Source organism: Anoplolepis gracilipes, chromosome 5 (assembly GCF_047496725.1).
Source record: "Anoplolepis gracilipes chromosome 5, ASM4749672v1, whole genome shotgun sequence".
In the NCBI taxonomy this organism is placed as follows: Eukaryota; Metazoa; Arthropoda; class Insecta; order Hymenoptera; family Formicidae; genus Anoplolepis; species Anoplolepis gracilipes.
This window is the reverse complement of record NC_132974.1, coordinates 11,701,214-11,715,148: the sequence shown is the minus strand read 5'-3', so window position 1 is coordinate 11,715,148 and position 13,935 is coordinate 11,701,214. Positions and strand designations below refer to the sequence as shown.

The following is a 13,935-nucleotide window of genomic DNA, read 5'->3' as shown; positions in this document are numbered from 1 at the left end:
ATTAATTAATATTTTTAAAAAATAGTCAAAATAAATATTTAAAAAATCAAAATATTACAAAAGTTCTGCATTTATTTTAGGTGATTTTGCAAAAAAGGAAAATTAATAACGTTTACAATGGATTTTATATACTCTGCAAAAAAATATCTGTTTACTACAAAAAAAATTTAACATGTTCCTAATTATACGTATACATTTAGAAGTAAGTTTTATTATTTCTTCAATAATTATTTCACGCATGACGGGCAAATAAAACAATTTTACGCGTAATTATCAATTCAATAAAATATATATATTATTTAGGAGAGTTTACATGAAACCTAAATTAAATCTGCATGCGAATTCTTATCGTAAAGCGAACATTATTATTGTTATCGCGTTTTGCGAAACGTTCAAGAGCAAGTATAGCTATTGCACCATTCAATGATAAGAAGTTAAAATGTCATAATTGTCAATATTTAACCTCTACAATTGTTTCGAGAAACGTTGCTTTTCTGAGAAAGAGAAGAAAAAAGTTAAGGATGAATAAGGACAACGCCGGTTGTGTATGTATCTTATATATAATACATATATATATATATCTATGCGCATTCATTAAAGACGATGAACCATAAGGAATGAAAGCCCGTAAAATGGTGTAGAGATGCGAGCCGTGCTTGACACGAATGGAAAATAATTCTTAACTTTCCCAATAGTAATTTAATCCGCTTAAAAAGAGATTATATATATCCATCAATAAAACATTATAGACATTTATGAAAGATCAGATAAAAATTCTCTGACTGATGTGTTAAGATCAATAATTCATTTTTATCAATATTATTTTTATTTAGTGGAATTTTATTTATAACGCGGTTCTATAACGAATATTGTTTATTTCAATTTCGTATGTCGATTTATTAATATAATATTTATATCATTTCTGAAAGATTAGATAAAAATTCTCTGACTGATATATTAAGATCAATAATTCAGAGTGTGTCCAATCAATCAATATTTCATTGTCCAATATTATTATATATTTATTTCTATCTCGTATATATTTTGATTTATTAATATAATGCAATCTGTACATATATATAGATGTATATACGAATTCACGAGAATTATTTTATTATTATCATTATTTTACTTCGACAAAAATATTTAAATTGCATACGATAGAAGTTTATTCATATTATTCAAAATAAATAAGTCGACTTGCGTTACTTGAATCGCGACCGCAAGGTATATATCTCCAAGAGTTCAACTACTTCGCGAAAACAATTAGGAGCAATAAAGTATTTAGTATATAAACATTCCTCCCCTTCTAAGCGCGAAAGGAACTGTAGACGGCCTACGGACGACACTAGACAGAAAAGGAGCCGACACATATCTCTCCGACACCCACAGACCGGCCCAACAGTTTGTCCGACCGGCATTACATGGTTACATCTAGATGAATACACGGTCGATGGGACGTATGTGCAAAGCAAGGTGAATGTACAAACGGAGCAAAATTGCTCGCCGCGCATGGTCTGTAGGCAGGCAGAGAGGCAGGCAGGCAGGCACACAGGCAGCCAGGCAGGTAGAATTTGCTTTATCTCGGTCGTGAGGATCAGAGCTCGGTTGAAACCGTGGAGCTCAAAGTGTGAAAATGGCCGTCTGACGATGTCAAGGACCAAGGATCCTCGCGCGCGATCAATCTCGGAGGACATTGCGTTCTTAGGGCTCGCCGCGAGTGGATATTGACACGCGAGCTGTCAGACGGACGACTGTCAAAGTGATTTAGGAACCATCGTTTAGGATCGTCCTGCGAATACGTACATCGTTTTAACGACTCTCCAAGTGTTACGAGAGGAATTTTGTTTGTTGTTTACAATATATTTCTTAGATAATGACAAAGTTGTTTATGTACTGTGTGTGTGTGTGTTTTTTTAAAGTTATATACTAAATTTGAATAAGAGACTTTTTTAATTGGCAAAATAACAAGGATATATGTGCGTGTTATCCTCTTTTACATTATTTCAAGAAAAGATTGTCCTGTGTAAAAACTGTATTATTTAACGTCAATAATAATCCCCCTATCGCCCTTGTTTAACGTAAACGAAATACCGGGTGCGACCAGTGAACAATTTTTAGAGATACGTAGATATATTCGAAAGCTCTGTGAAAAATTTGTTTAATTCGTCGGAAATATTTATTACTGTAAATCCTATCGAAGTTCTCATTCTTACGTTTGTCAGAGTGTATTAAAGTCCACTTGCTTTAGGAAATAGAAGACTCTTTAACGCGCCGACGAACGTAACGGAGAATCCTGGCGCGGAGGTCCGTTACTTCCGAAGAGAAGGTAGGAGAGCGAAGCAGGTGGAAAAAGTGGCGACTCTGCTGGTTTCCACAATTTTACTTCTCTGCTGAAATTACGAAAGGCTGTGACTAACAACCAGCATATACGCTATATGCGTTCTGCAAGGGAACAGAGAGGATTGCGAAACTTTTTGCTTGCTGGGTCTCTCACAAAGATTGCGATCCAACATATAATATATATAAATATCGAGTAGCGCATATATATATATATATAGGTATATATCTTGATCCGAATTAATGAGAAACGAGTTCAGTTTTACGTAGGAATTTGTAGTAATAATCGATTGTAATTTTGTATATCTTGAAAAGAGTTTTCCAGAGTAAACACAGTGGAAGGTAATTTGATGTGAACTCAAGAATTGTATCTGTCGAGGAAACTATATATATGTGGAAAAGAGACGATGGAAAAGTAGAATATCAAGATTTACGTAAGAAAGTAAAGAGAAACGCGAGAGAAAATCAATTTCTTTGGTGATGCAAGAATTTTGTCAACGAGAAATTACGAAATTTGGCTTCGTAGAAATATTCGCCGAAGGATCGAAATAGGTTGTAAATTACGAAAAGATATTCAACGTCGAATTTTACTCCAAAACAAATCAATATAATTAATTAAAGCGCGCACAATTTAACGAATTAAAACGCTGCAAATCTTGACGACGCTACGAGAACCAGCTGACGGGAAACCGGAAACCAAAACCAATTGTTCAATCGATTTGGGATCGTCCGGATGGGAGTACCCGAGTCGCCGGGTGTAGCGATAACTTCCTTAGGGCCACACCTTCTGATAAGAAAGACCGTATGATGGACCATCGCAGAATTGACAGATATGGCAGCAGGGAGATGCGCCACTCGAGAAGCGAGGATCTGTTGGGCGCGATCTCCAGGTCTCCCAGTCCGAACATCGATTTACCCACCGCTACATCCGAGGACGACCTGATCGCGGCTAGCGGTCTCCGGGAGTCGAGTATCTACGATGAGGCTAGCGTTAGCGTCGGCGTCCGCGCGAGATCCTCGCGATGTATCCTCTCATCACCGTCCAGAGTGGTGGGGTTGCCCGTCGACCCGGAGGACTCCATTCGCGACATTGTCACCGAGAACGATCTGTATAGGTCAGTACAAGATAATATATAATTATTTTATTTATCTTAACGTTTAGCTGCAAAGGCAAAATCAAATCCAAATTATACTCTAGGCAATCTGTCGTTAAAAAATAATGATAGCAAGAGACATTTTCTGTATAGGTATATATTTGCATTGATCCATTTTAAGCACTGTATCCAAAATAAATCTTATGAATCTTTTAGATATTGACGTCAGATTTTCACAGTAACAGTGAAATTGTAAAGTTTTAAGTGAATAATTGACTCCTTCTTAGTAACTTAACAGCATTATTATTTCGTATATATTTTTATGAAAACAATAGATCTAATTTATAGATCGTATATATTTTGTTGACGAATACTAAGCAGTATTTGTTAATAAAATAAATTTAGTTCAATTATACTTTAATAATTTTCCTAAATAAAAAGAACAATAATAATTAATCATTACCTTTTAATATGCGCTAAATGGTAATGATTAATTATTTTTTTTTTGTTTATGAAAATTGAAGTCAATTTTGTTTGATATAATTCTAATTATATTCTAATTATATTATAATTTATTATAATTGTTTGTCACTGACATTGCTTTCTTACTTTTGAAGCCCCGTACTTTGTGAAACACGTGTATGTTAAATTAAATGCGAAGTTAAAATATTGTTGACGGTTACTCAAGGCTTGTAAAACTAGCCTTGTAGTATTATAAGGAGATCATTACCATCTACTCACCTACGCAATCAAGAGACCGAAGCATAATTTCTTTCCTAAATGATCGCGGGAGTGGCTTCCGCGAGTCACGGCCGCTCAATGGAACAAATCAAATATTATTTTGATTGGTATCTATTATTTTGAAAAATGTATTTGTATTAAAAATATTGAATATATATATATTATATTGTCCCAAAATCAGAGGACATACTTTAATGGATTCTTTTCTGGAAATAAAATCATTTATCTCGAATTTCTTAAATAATAATATAAAACAGAAAACTTAGTTTTTATTATTTTCTCTTACATTTTAAATATCTTGTTGATTATTAATTTATTAATAATATACGATGCGTAGGGATCGAATAAAAAATTTCCGAAAATTTCGAAATCTTTAGCGAATTCAACATTTTTTACTTCCCCTGCGTCAAATACGGAGTTCAAAAAAAAACGCTCAGAATATAACCATCAATTACACAGTTCAACAAAATTGATATTTTTCGAATGCAAGAAAAAGATTAATCATTTTCCTAGCCTTTTAGATTGTGAATATAAATCTGATGTTAAAATTGAGAAATTTAAAATGTTGGAAATAATATAGATAAAAAAATATACAAAAAATGTTTGGATTTTTGCAAAATTTTATATAACATATGTACATATAAATTCTATGTAACTAAATAAGTTTGAATAAATATATATAATTAACAATTTTTTATTTGATAGCTCTTTAATAATATAATTCGTAACTTTTGATTTAATATTTAACTGTATAATTATTTTTAATAATCATAGTCGATTTAAAAAAATCTCTTTTTAAGGTTGAAAGTCCTAACAACATAATTAATTTTGATTGCAGTAAAACTTCTCCTAACACTTTGCACGTGGCTATAATATTAAAATATGTTAAAATAAGCTTTCGTGCAACTTTAATCGCAAATTTGTCAAAATTGTGACGTGATGGAACAGTTTGAAAAATAGGATCACATTCAGCATCGAGAAGACTACAGGAAACGATTAATCTTTTTTTGTATTTTTACTTTGTTGAATTATGTTATGAGTACAGTCGTGCGCACCTCATATATATGACGCGAGTTTCGTGTTTCCGGATCAGGTGACTTTCTCATTAAATATCATCGTGCAGAGGTTCGGCCGACCACTCGTTCGCCGGGCTACGAAACGTACGAATCAGTATTAACAACGAATCAGCCGGTTTCATGAAAGCGAAAGTTGTGTTTGCGGGGACCCGTCGGCAAACGAACGAGAGGAGGAAGTCTGATTCATCGCGCGATTGATGCGGTGAAATCGGTTTCGAACGCACAATCCCAAAACTCCAAGACTCAAAGTGAGATAAACGAGTGTGCATGTCCGGTTCCGTTTCTCTCCCGTTGGAACAATAGCTGGGAACAGGCTGCAGATCTATCGTACACTTTCCGATGCTACAATGAACAACAACGAGACACGCGTGTCCGCGTATGTTATCTGATTCGATAAAAAAAAATTCTATTTTTTTTACAAGTGATTTTTTTATCATTTTAATATCTTTGATACAGTTTAGTTTATTTTAATATCATTCAGATCGATCATTTTTATGATTTCCTATGATGAATATTATGTACGCTCTTTGTCTTTCATTTACGCGAGATAAAAGAATAGTGCGAGAGAATTAAATTTTAGTAGAAAATAATTATAATATGATCAACAATAGAGGGAGAATTACATGATTGTAAGACATAAAAAATCTATTGTACCGTTTTGATTTCTACCTGGTTTTATTTTTTCCGCAGATACGTCCTGTTCAAACGGCATTATGATAAGTACGTGGATCTATCTGAGAAGTATAAAGAGGCAAAGAATATTACTTACTACCTGGAGGAACGCTACCATGAGATCAAGGTATGTGGAAATGTTTAGTGTGACCAAAATTTTATTAAAATTTATATATACATACGTATATAACGTGGCTGAAGTATGCACTCCAAAAAATGATCTTGCAACTTCAAGCAAAATTTTCTAGGTGTAAAAAATTGACTGAAACAGATAAATTATTAGCAAATACTGTGATATCGCATATATTTTGCACTTAATCAATTTAAATGACAGAGGCAGAATTTATATCTGTACTATTAGTGTAATTTAGACAGAAAATTTTTCTATGATGCCTATCTTTAAGGCCTATTGTCAAGGACAATTATATTTATGATTAATATTTGGCAATGGGATCTAAATTTTTTAGAGGTATTGCTAGAATATTGCTGCTATGAATTCTATACGTGACAAACAATATTCTAATAGATGCAAAAAGTAGCGATAAATTTTAATTGAGACATCTAGAAATCTATCTGCATTAGCAAAATATTTTTTTGAGTATGTATGATACATAAGTACTTCAGTTTGATTTCTGAGCTTTAATGTTTTCTCTTTAATTACATCAATATCAAGCTCGTATGTAAAGAATTGCATTCACTCTTCCTCCTACTTTTATATACGTTATATTGTTTTATAATGTACAACAGAAAATTATGCCAGCTTTCCCATACTATGGCGATAGCTTACCTATTGTTAGAGCGGCACCCATTGTATCTATTCCCACGGTACATTTACTATTGTCGAAATAATTTTGTGAACCTCAAAGTTTTATTTACGTTTCTTTCTAGTGTCATATTTTTTTAAAACTGATATATTTTTCAAACTTTATTTTTAATATCTCATATATCATAAAATATGATATAGAGTTATATAATACAGAGTTTTTTCTCTATTTGTAATTTTATTCTATTTTTCCGTTCATTTATATCATGAAATTGGCCTCTTCATATTTTAATACTTCGAGAGTTGATAATATTGCTGTTTTTCGTTAATAAAAATTAATTCCTATTGTGACATCTCGTGGCATCTTTTATTTATTGCTACAAGATTAACTTGAAAATTAGAAATATTTTTTCAATTTATCGCTAAATTTCTTTCGTTTAATTTCTTTAATAATTCTAATTATCCTGGTCTTGTTAGAAGAAGGAACGCTACGCGTAAAGTTCCGTACGGTGGAGCCATTTAATCAATGCCAAACGCGAAGACATTTGCCATTAATCTGATGGAAACGAAACAGAATACCATACAAAATATTTCATTGCCCAAGCCTTTGCCCTTTTAATCTCTCGATAAAAATAAAAGATCTCGAAACATATATTTTCCTTTTTTTCGTTCATAAAAGAAGATATAAATCTATAAAATTGATGAACAAAATCGAAGAAAAGTCAAATCGCTTTTTGTTTTAATTAATTTCAATTAATTTCAATTTCTGCAGAATGCGGACAAAAAGTCATATCTTACACAAGAATGAGCCTAATGTGATTTTGTGTCTAGTTGTTCCGCGATCTCATTATTCTCGATGTTCGAATGATGTTATCTCGCTGGTTGATTGTTAGTGAGTGAAATCGAGTCTCCTTTCTTATAACGTTACCCGCAAACCATTTCGCCAAACCGGAAGAATAGCCGCGAAGGCAAGAGAAGAGATCGTTAAAAGAAATCCGTTTTTTTTTTATTTTAAAGAAATTCGTTTCGCTATATTGATTTTTATTTTATTAACTCTACGATTTGTATCTTGACATATTTGAATTGGGTAATTATTTTGATACCAAGGTGAAGAATGTGCTCCGAAATTTCTGACCGATTGTTAGGAATTTTAATTGGGAAAAGTGGAAGATTTATTGGCGAAATTTTTCTATGGAATATTATTTTTCTTCAGTTAGATTAGTCATGCAGATAAATATATATTCTAGTGGTCGAGTAAAACTCAGCCATTTTTAATGGCCACAAAGACTTTCGTCTTTCTGCTCGCGAAACATGTATGTAATGTTCTCGATCTGTTATCTATGAAATTTCTTAATAAATATGCATTTCTTTTTTGAAAATCTTAAATTTCACACAATATACATAATAAGTAATATACTCGGTCATGTAAATTTCATAAATCCTTGGAAATTCGCTAAACTTTAATTAATTAAAGCTCTTAAAAAGAATCCTATTACATGAGTAGTCTATAATCTTATGATTTTTAATCACCATTATTGCAAACTGTAACTATCACTTTTCTATTATGTATCTATTAGTTTTTATCAAGTTTTATTTTAAAGATAATTTTTTTTAGATTTACATAGATTTCAATATCATTAAGTATAATAAAATTTAGGAATATCTTCTTGAAATTTCTTAAATTATCTGTTGAGTTTATATAATGATACTTTTCATAGCGATTATTTTATTTAGAAAAATAAAACATTTTTAGATAAGTTGAAAAAATTGTTTTTTTCAGGCCTTCTTTCTGCTAATTTTATATATAATTTTACTGATACTTGTCTTTAACAATAAAGACTTGTAAATCTGCTTTGTCGAGCCATCTTAATAATTTTGATTGTAAGATGACATTCGGTCAAAAATTGCTCGTAGTAGTTTTATATATTTTGAGTTCAATAATCTATTATAAAGACTCTATAATCATATGATAATTGAAAAAAATTCAAAAATTTTCTTTCCAATATTTTAATCGTTATGCAATAATCGAATGATTAATTTGTACATAAATTAATTTTTTTACAAGTAATTTTTTCCTTTCCATTCTTGCAAAAGTATCGCGTTTTGAGATGCACGAATACAAATTACGTCGACCACCATATCGTGCTTTAGATCATCGGCATGCGAGGTGCATTCTGAGAAGTTCATAAACCGTAACCAGAAAAAAAAAAAAAGAAAAAAAGAGGTGCGCGGCAGGATATTATTCTCGGCATCCTACTTTTCCTACGGTATGCGTATCCTGTCTTCAGAGTTGCGTCCTCTGGTTGCTTGCATATTTTCTGCTTCATCACCTACTTATCGTTTCTCGCATTTGAGATTGGAAATGTGACGGATATGCGTGAATTCGAGGACGCTCTTTTTTATTTTTTTCTCGAACGAGCCTTGTATTTATGTTTTTATAGAGATTAGAAATTCGTCTTTTCATTTTATCAGCTAATAATATTTTGACAAATTTAATATCTATTAATTAAATACATTTTGCGTATGCGCAATAATTATGTACTATGGTGTATTATGTAAATTCTATTTTTTTGTTCCACACTACGGTACATTGCCGCTCGTCTCAGATACTATTTCTCGACGGCATAAGTAAGACATAAAAAGGATTGAAACACGAGCCACGATATTGATAGTATGATTATTTTTTTGCGGTATCTTTTTCCCATCTTGTTCATTTTATAACAAAAGTTGTTGAACGAGATTGAGTTAACTGCTAGCCATAACTATCAAATAATATATGTATACACTAATAAAAGATTATATATGTCAATTTATACATAATTAATAAAAGACTATATATTATTTGTACATACATATATAAATAGAAATAATTTTACTGCTACAGTGAAAATATTGTTGCTATTAAAAATATATGCAAATATACAAATTTTGTTATTATAACTTATTATTCAATGCAGCAAAATCTGTTTTGTCGACAGTATAAATTTTTTTCTTTTGTTTAACGAAATTAGTATTCTTAACAAATTTTTTGTGATTTATATAATAACTAACTTTGTTAATAAAATATGCTATTATAACAAACTTTTCTATACATATATGTATAATAACAGATATAAGTATACATAAAAAAATATATCTTGTCTTATTGAGATGGTAAAATTAAAATCAGTGGAACTCACATGTTATTTAGTTATTTCTCTAATATAATCGGCTGAGTATTTTCTTTGATGTTTCCGGCTTTTCAGTCTTCGTCAGCGTAAAAAAAAAAAACTCACCAGAAGAACCTACTATTCTCGGTAGCTAGCGTTCATCAACCTCGCTTGCCTACCTGGTTGACCTACAATGTGGGGCTGCCATTAGATAAAACTAGAACCAGCGGGGAAAGAGAGTACCGGGTCCGGGTATGCGTCATCCAACGTCATCGAACGATCGCGCGAAATCGAGCTAGACGCGGCTCGCCAGTGATTGTCAATGCACATATCGACAATATGAAATCATTGAGTAGACTCGATAAAAGTATCACAAAACAGATTTATATGAAACAAAAATCAATCCAATCGCGCGATTTGTATTTACATTTATTTTATATATTCGTAATAACATCTATTTTCTCATGACAATCGACCACATGTGTCAATTCATTGATAAGCACTGGACTGGAATACCGGTTCACACTGGTATTAGTAAAATGCAAAAAGAACGGATGCTATTAAAATAACAAAGAGAATGAAGTCAATCTGCTCGAAGTTATTTTGTTTGGATAGAATTTAAAATTCTCGAATTATAAATTAAGGAAAAATATGAATTATTAATTATAGATAAGATTTTACTTTGAAAGATATTTTTTAGGCTGTTTCAATCAATATGACATATTGATAAATATTATTTGAGAGAAAAAGATTCATATATAATTAAATATAAGTATATATGTATATACGGAGAGAAGAAAGAAATATTGTGGACATAATTGATATACAATTATATATGATTTTTTCTTGAGTATTTTATATATTTAAAGTTTATATTTTCTCCGCGTCAAAAGATCATGTAAATGAAATTCGACGATCTTGTTTTCAAAGGCTGAACGAGATAGACTGGAGGAGACTCGTAGGAATCTGGAAAGACGGCTAGAAGGTTGCGAGACGGAACTTCGTGGCAAGGAAGACGAGCTTTTTCTACAATTGGAGAGAAGTCTCCGATTGGAAGAGGAGATCGAACGCGCGAAAGCCGAAAAGGATAGTTATGTGGCGGCGCAAAATCGATTGGAGCAACAGCGGGAGTCTGCCTTTCGTCGTTTGCAGATGCAGCTCGAGCAGAACGAGATTACAAGGCGGGATCTCGACAGAGCGCGCCAGGACGTCATCCGTCAGGCCACAATCATTCGCGCTGAAAGAGACACCTTGGAAAGAGAGGTGGACTTTATTTTGCCAATTTTTGCATAAATAAAACAGGAAGTCTTATTTTTCGATCCACTCTAGTACATGTCATATTAATTTTCTTATCGATTATTTTTTTCAGAATGAAATGTTGCGACAGAGACTCAGGGTGGAACAGCACGAATTAGGAGCTGAACGACGTCGTCGAGAAGAAGGCGTTGCAGCACTGACAAGGGAGACTATTGCGTTGAAGCACGCTACGCGTCACTTGAGCGCCGCGACATTTCACGCAACATCTTGCCGGAATCGTCGCCGATGTTCCATTTGCATATACGCCAGACGCACCTTCGCCAACGTCAACAATTATCGCGACAAGTAAAAATTTTAAATCACTAAAAAAAAAGAGAGATTTTTACTGTGTCAACATTTGACACGTTCAAAGACTGATATGTTACATATATAAAACATATAATATTCCCATACAGCACAGGCCATTGCAATTATATTGCAGCAACGTTGCAATATTGCAAATTGCAATGAAACATTACAAAAAAAACATTGCAGAGATATAAATTTATAAAATATCAACACAGTCGTTGCAACATATATTTCGGAAAAATTTCAAAATCAAAATTTTATAATTATATTTTTTTAGAGTAAAACGTATAAGAAACATATAAAATTTGAAAAAGTTGAACTTCAAATAAATGTTTGCAATAATATTTATCTAAGAAATATTATATTATAAATTTACACATATAATAAATTATTTATATATATATATATATATATATATATATATATATATATATATATAAATTATATATATATTTTTATGTAAATTTATAATATATTTTTTAGAAAAAAAATTATTACGCATATTTAAGTTCAACTTTTTTGTGTTTTATGTGTCCATATTCTTCTGATATTTATCTATCAGAAACAAAAAATCTTATATGCAACATTAGCATATGCGACGATTGCAGTAACAATGCATTATTGAAAATTCTTGACATTGCAATATTGCGGTGAAAAATTGTTGCAATGTGTATACAATCTTTCTGTGCTGTATGGGTTTTAATGTAATTTTAATTTAACACATAATATTTTAATTTAATATTTTAAATAATTTTATTGTTCGCAGCGGAAATCTTTTGCAGTGCCTCCAAGCGCCCTTACAAGATCTCCGTAGCTGGTTACGACCCAACGCGATCCAGTCGTTGTCTCGAGTCCCGCGAATCGAATCGTCATCCATGGCCGATCGCGAAATCTGTTACATTGACGACTCCAGCGTCGACAGTAGCAGCAACGGTAGCACCAACAGTCGCAGTTTCAGCAGTAGCACCAGCAGCAGCAATAGCGCCTACGACGACGAGGCTTATCCGAATACTCCGATAGCTGAACCCTCTCTCTCTTCGGCCACTTCCAGTGTCCCGCACACAGTCAGAGCCTTCTCCTCGGATTCAGGGTTTGTTTAATTTTATAAGAGATGTTATTATAAGAATACTCTTCACTCATTTTCTAGTTTACGTTATCAATTCATCAGGTTCTCTTCGGAGGTGGGGGATCGTAGATCGCGATGCTTTGACAATGTTGGCAGTAGCATTTGCAGCGGCAAGAGCAGAAATATCAGCGAGTCGCTAGACAGTAACGAGGTCGACGATCAGGGCGCGGCTGGAAGAGACGGGTTCACTCGTTCGAGATGGACTTCCTCTTTTCGCAGATTGCTCGGACGAAAGTCGAAAAATAAGTTCGATCGTTCCTTGGATATAAGTAAGACTGATCACGACGAATCACGATAAACTTGCATTTATATTGTGCCGAGACGAGAACTCACAAATATATCCTGCCATCCTTCCTCTTTCATAGTGAGTTCTGAAAAAAAAAACACCGAGATTTATTCGAAATGAAATAAACCTTTTACAGACCCTTTAGAATTTTATCGGAAAGTATCAAGACTATAGATCTAAATTTGCATATTTATTATTTTGAAAAATTAGAAATACAAAAACTTAGAGATTTGTAGAAGCTGTTGTAATTTTGAAGAAAATAATCATACTTGACACACGTTTCGAGAAAATCTGCTGTTTCCGAAAATGTAATCACAATTTTATTTCTTCCTAGATTTAATTATTAATTAAATTGTATGTGAAGATAACTCCGAAAAACAATGCAGATATCTTGTAAAATATCAGAAGAGACGCTGCTTTTTTCAAAGCTTATTAATTTATTTTTTTCTTCATAATAATATATATAATAAATGAATTTTTGGAATAAAAAATATTACACATATCTTACCCCTCAGAGTTGAAAAATCTTAAATTTCGAGATTCTGAGATTTTTCTCCTTCAATATAGGAATTGAACTTTGAATAAGTTAGAGAATTGCAATTGTGTATGTATAAGAAAAAGGAGTTGAATTATATATATATATATATATATATATATATATATAATATATATTAGAAATAATCGCGATCGCGATCAAACTTTATATATACTTATTCACAAATTGTATACATGGGTTTAAAAGGTTTCGAATAGTAAAAGTGACATATATTGAAATATTCGATATTCAAATCGGATTCTAATAATAGGAAAATGTTATTGTTTGCATTCTAAAAAAAAGTTTTTTGTATTTGTTACGTTTTATTGTTATTGTGTGGTAATTGTTGTTACATTCACCAAAGAGTGCAGTGATTTATAAAGATAAAGATTAATTGTCATTGTATTAGATATTAGAGTTTCAAATTTGTAACAATTTCTTCGTCAATATTTTGATCATTTTTTTTATCAAGAAAGTTAGTTTTTTGTGCAATTTTAAGTACGTGCGTGATGAAAGCGGCTGGACCAAAATTGCTGACACGTCACAAT

The 13,935-nt window shown here is 32.1% G+C and overlaps 1 protein-coding gene across 6 annotated transcripts; it reads left to right on the top strand.

Moving 5' to 3' along the window:
* Positions 1-388: 388 nt before the first annotated feature.
* On the top strand, positions 389-13,169 carry LOC140665748 (uncharacterized). 6 transcript variants are annotated; one of them, XM_072892224.1, is made up of 7 exons: positions 389-545; positions 2,252-3,455; positions 5,942-6,050; positions 10,766-11,098; positions 11,205-11,437; positions 12,207-12,530; positions 12,609-13,169. In XM_072892224.1, exons 2-7 carry the CDS (start codon positions 3,145-3,147, stop codon positions 12,862-12,864), a joined length of 1,566 nt encoding a protein of 521 aa, XP_072748325.1. In that variant the 5' UTR covers positions 389-545; positions 2,252-3,144; the 3' UTR covers positions 12,865-13,169. The 6 variants fall into 6 exon arrangements, with proteins under 6 accessions (XP_072748325.1, XP_072748324.1, XP_072748323.1 ...); XM_072892223.1 differs by lacking the exon at positions 389-545 and adding an exon at positions 1,095-1,476; XM_072892222.1 differs by lacking the exon at positions 389-545 and adding an exon at positions 1,095-1,563.
* The last annotated feature ends 766 nt before the right edge of the window (positions 13,170-13,935 follow it).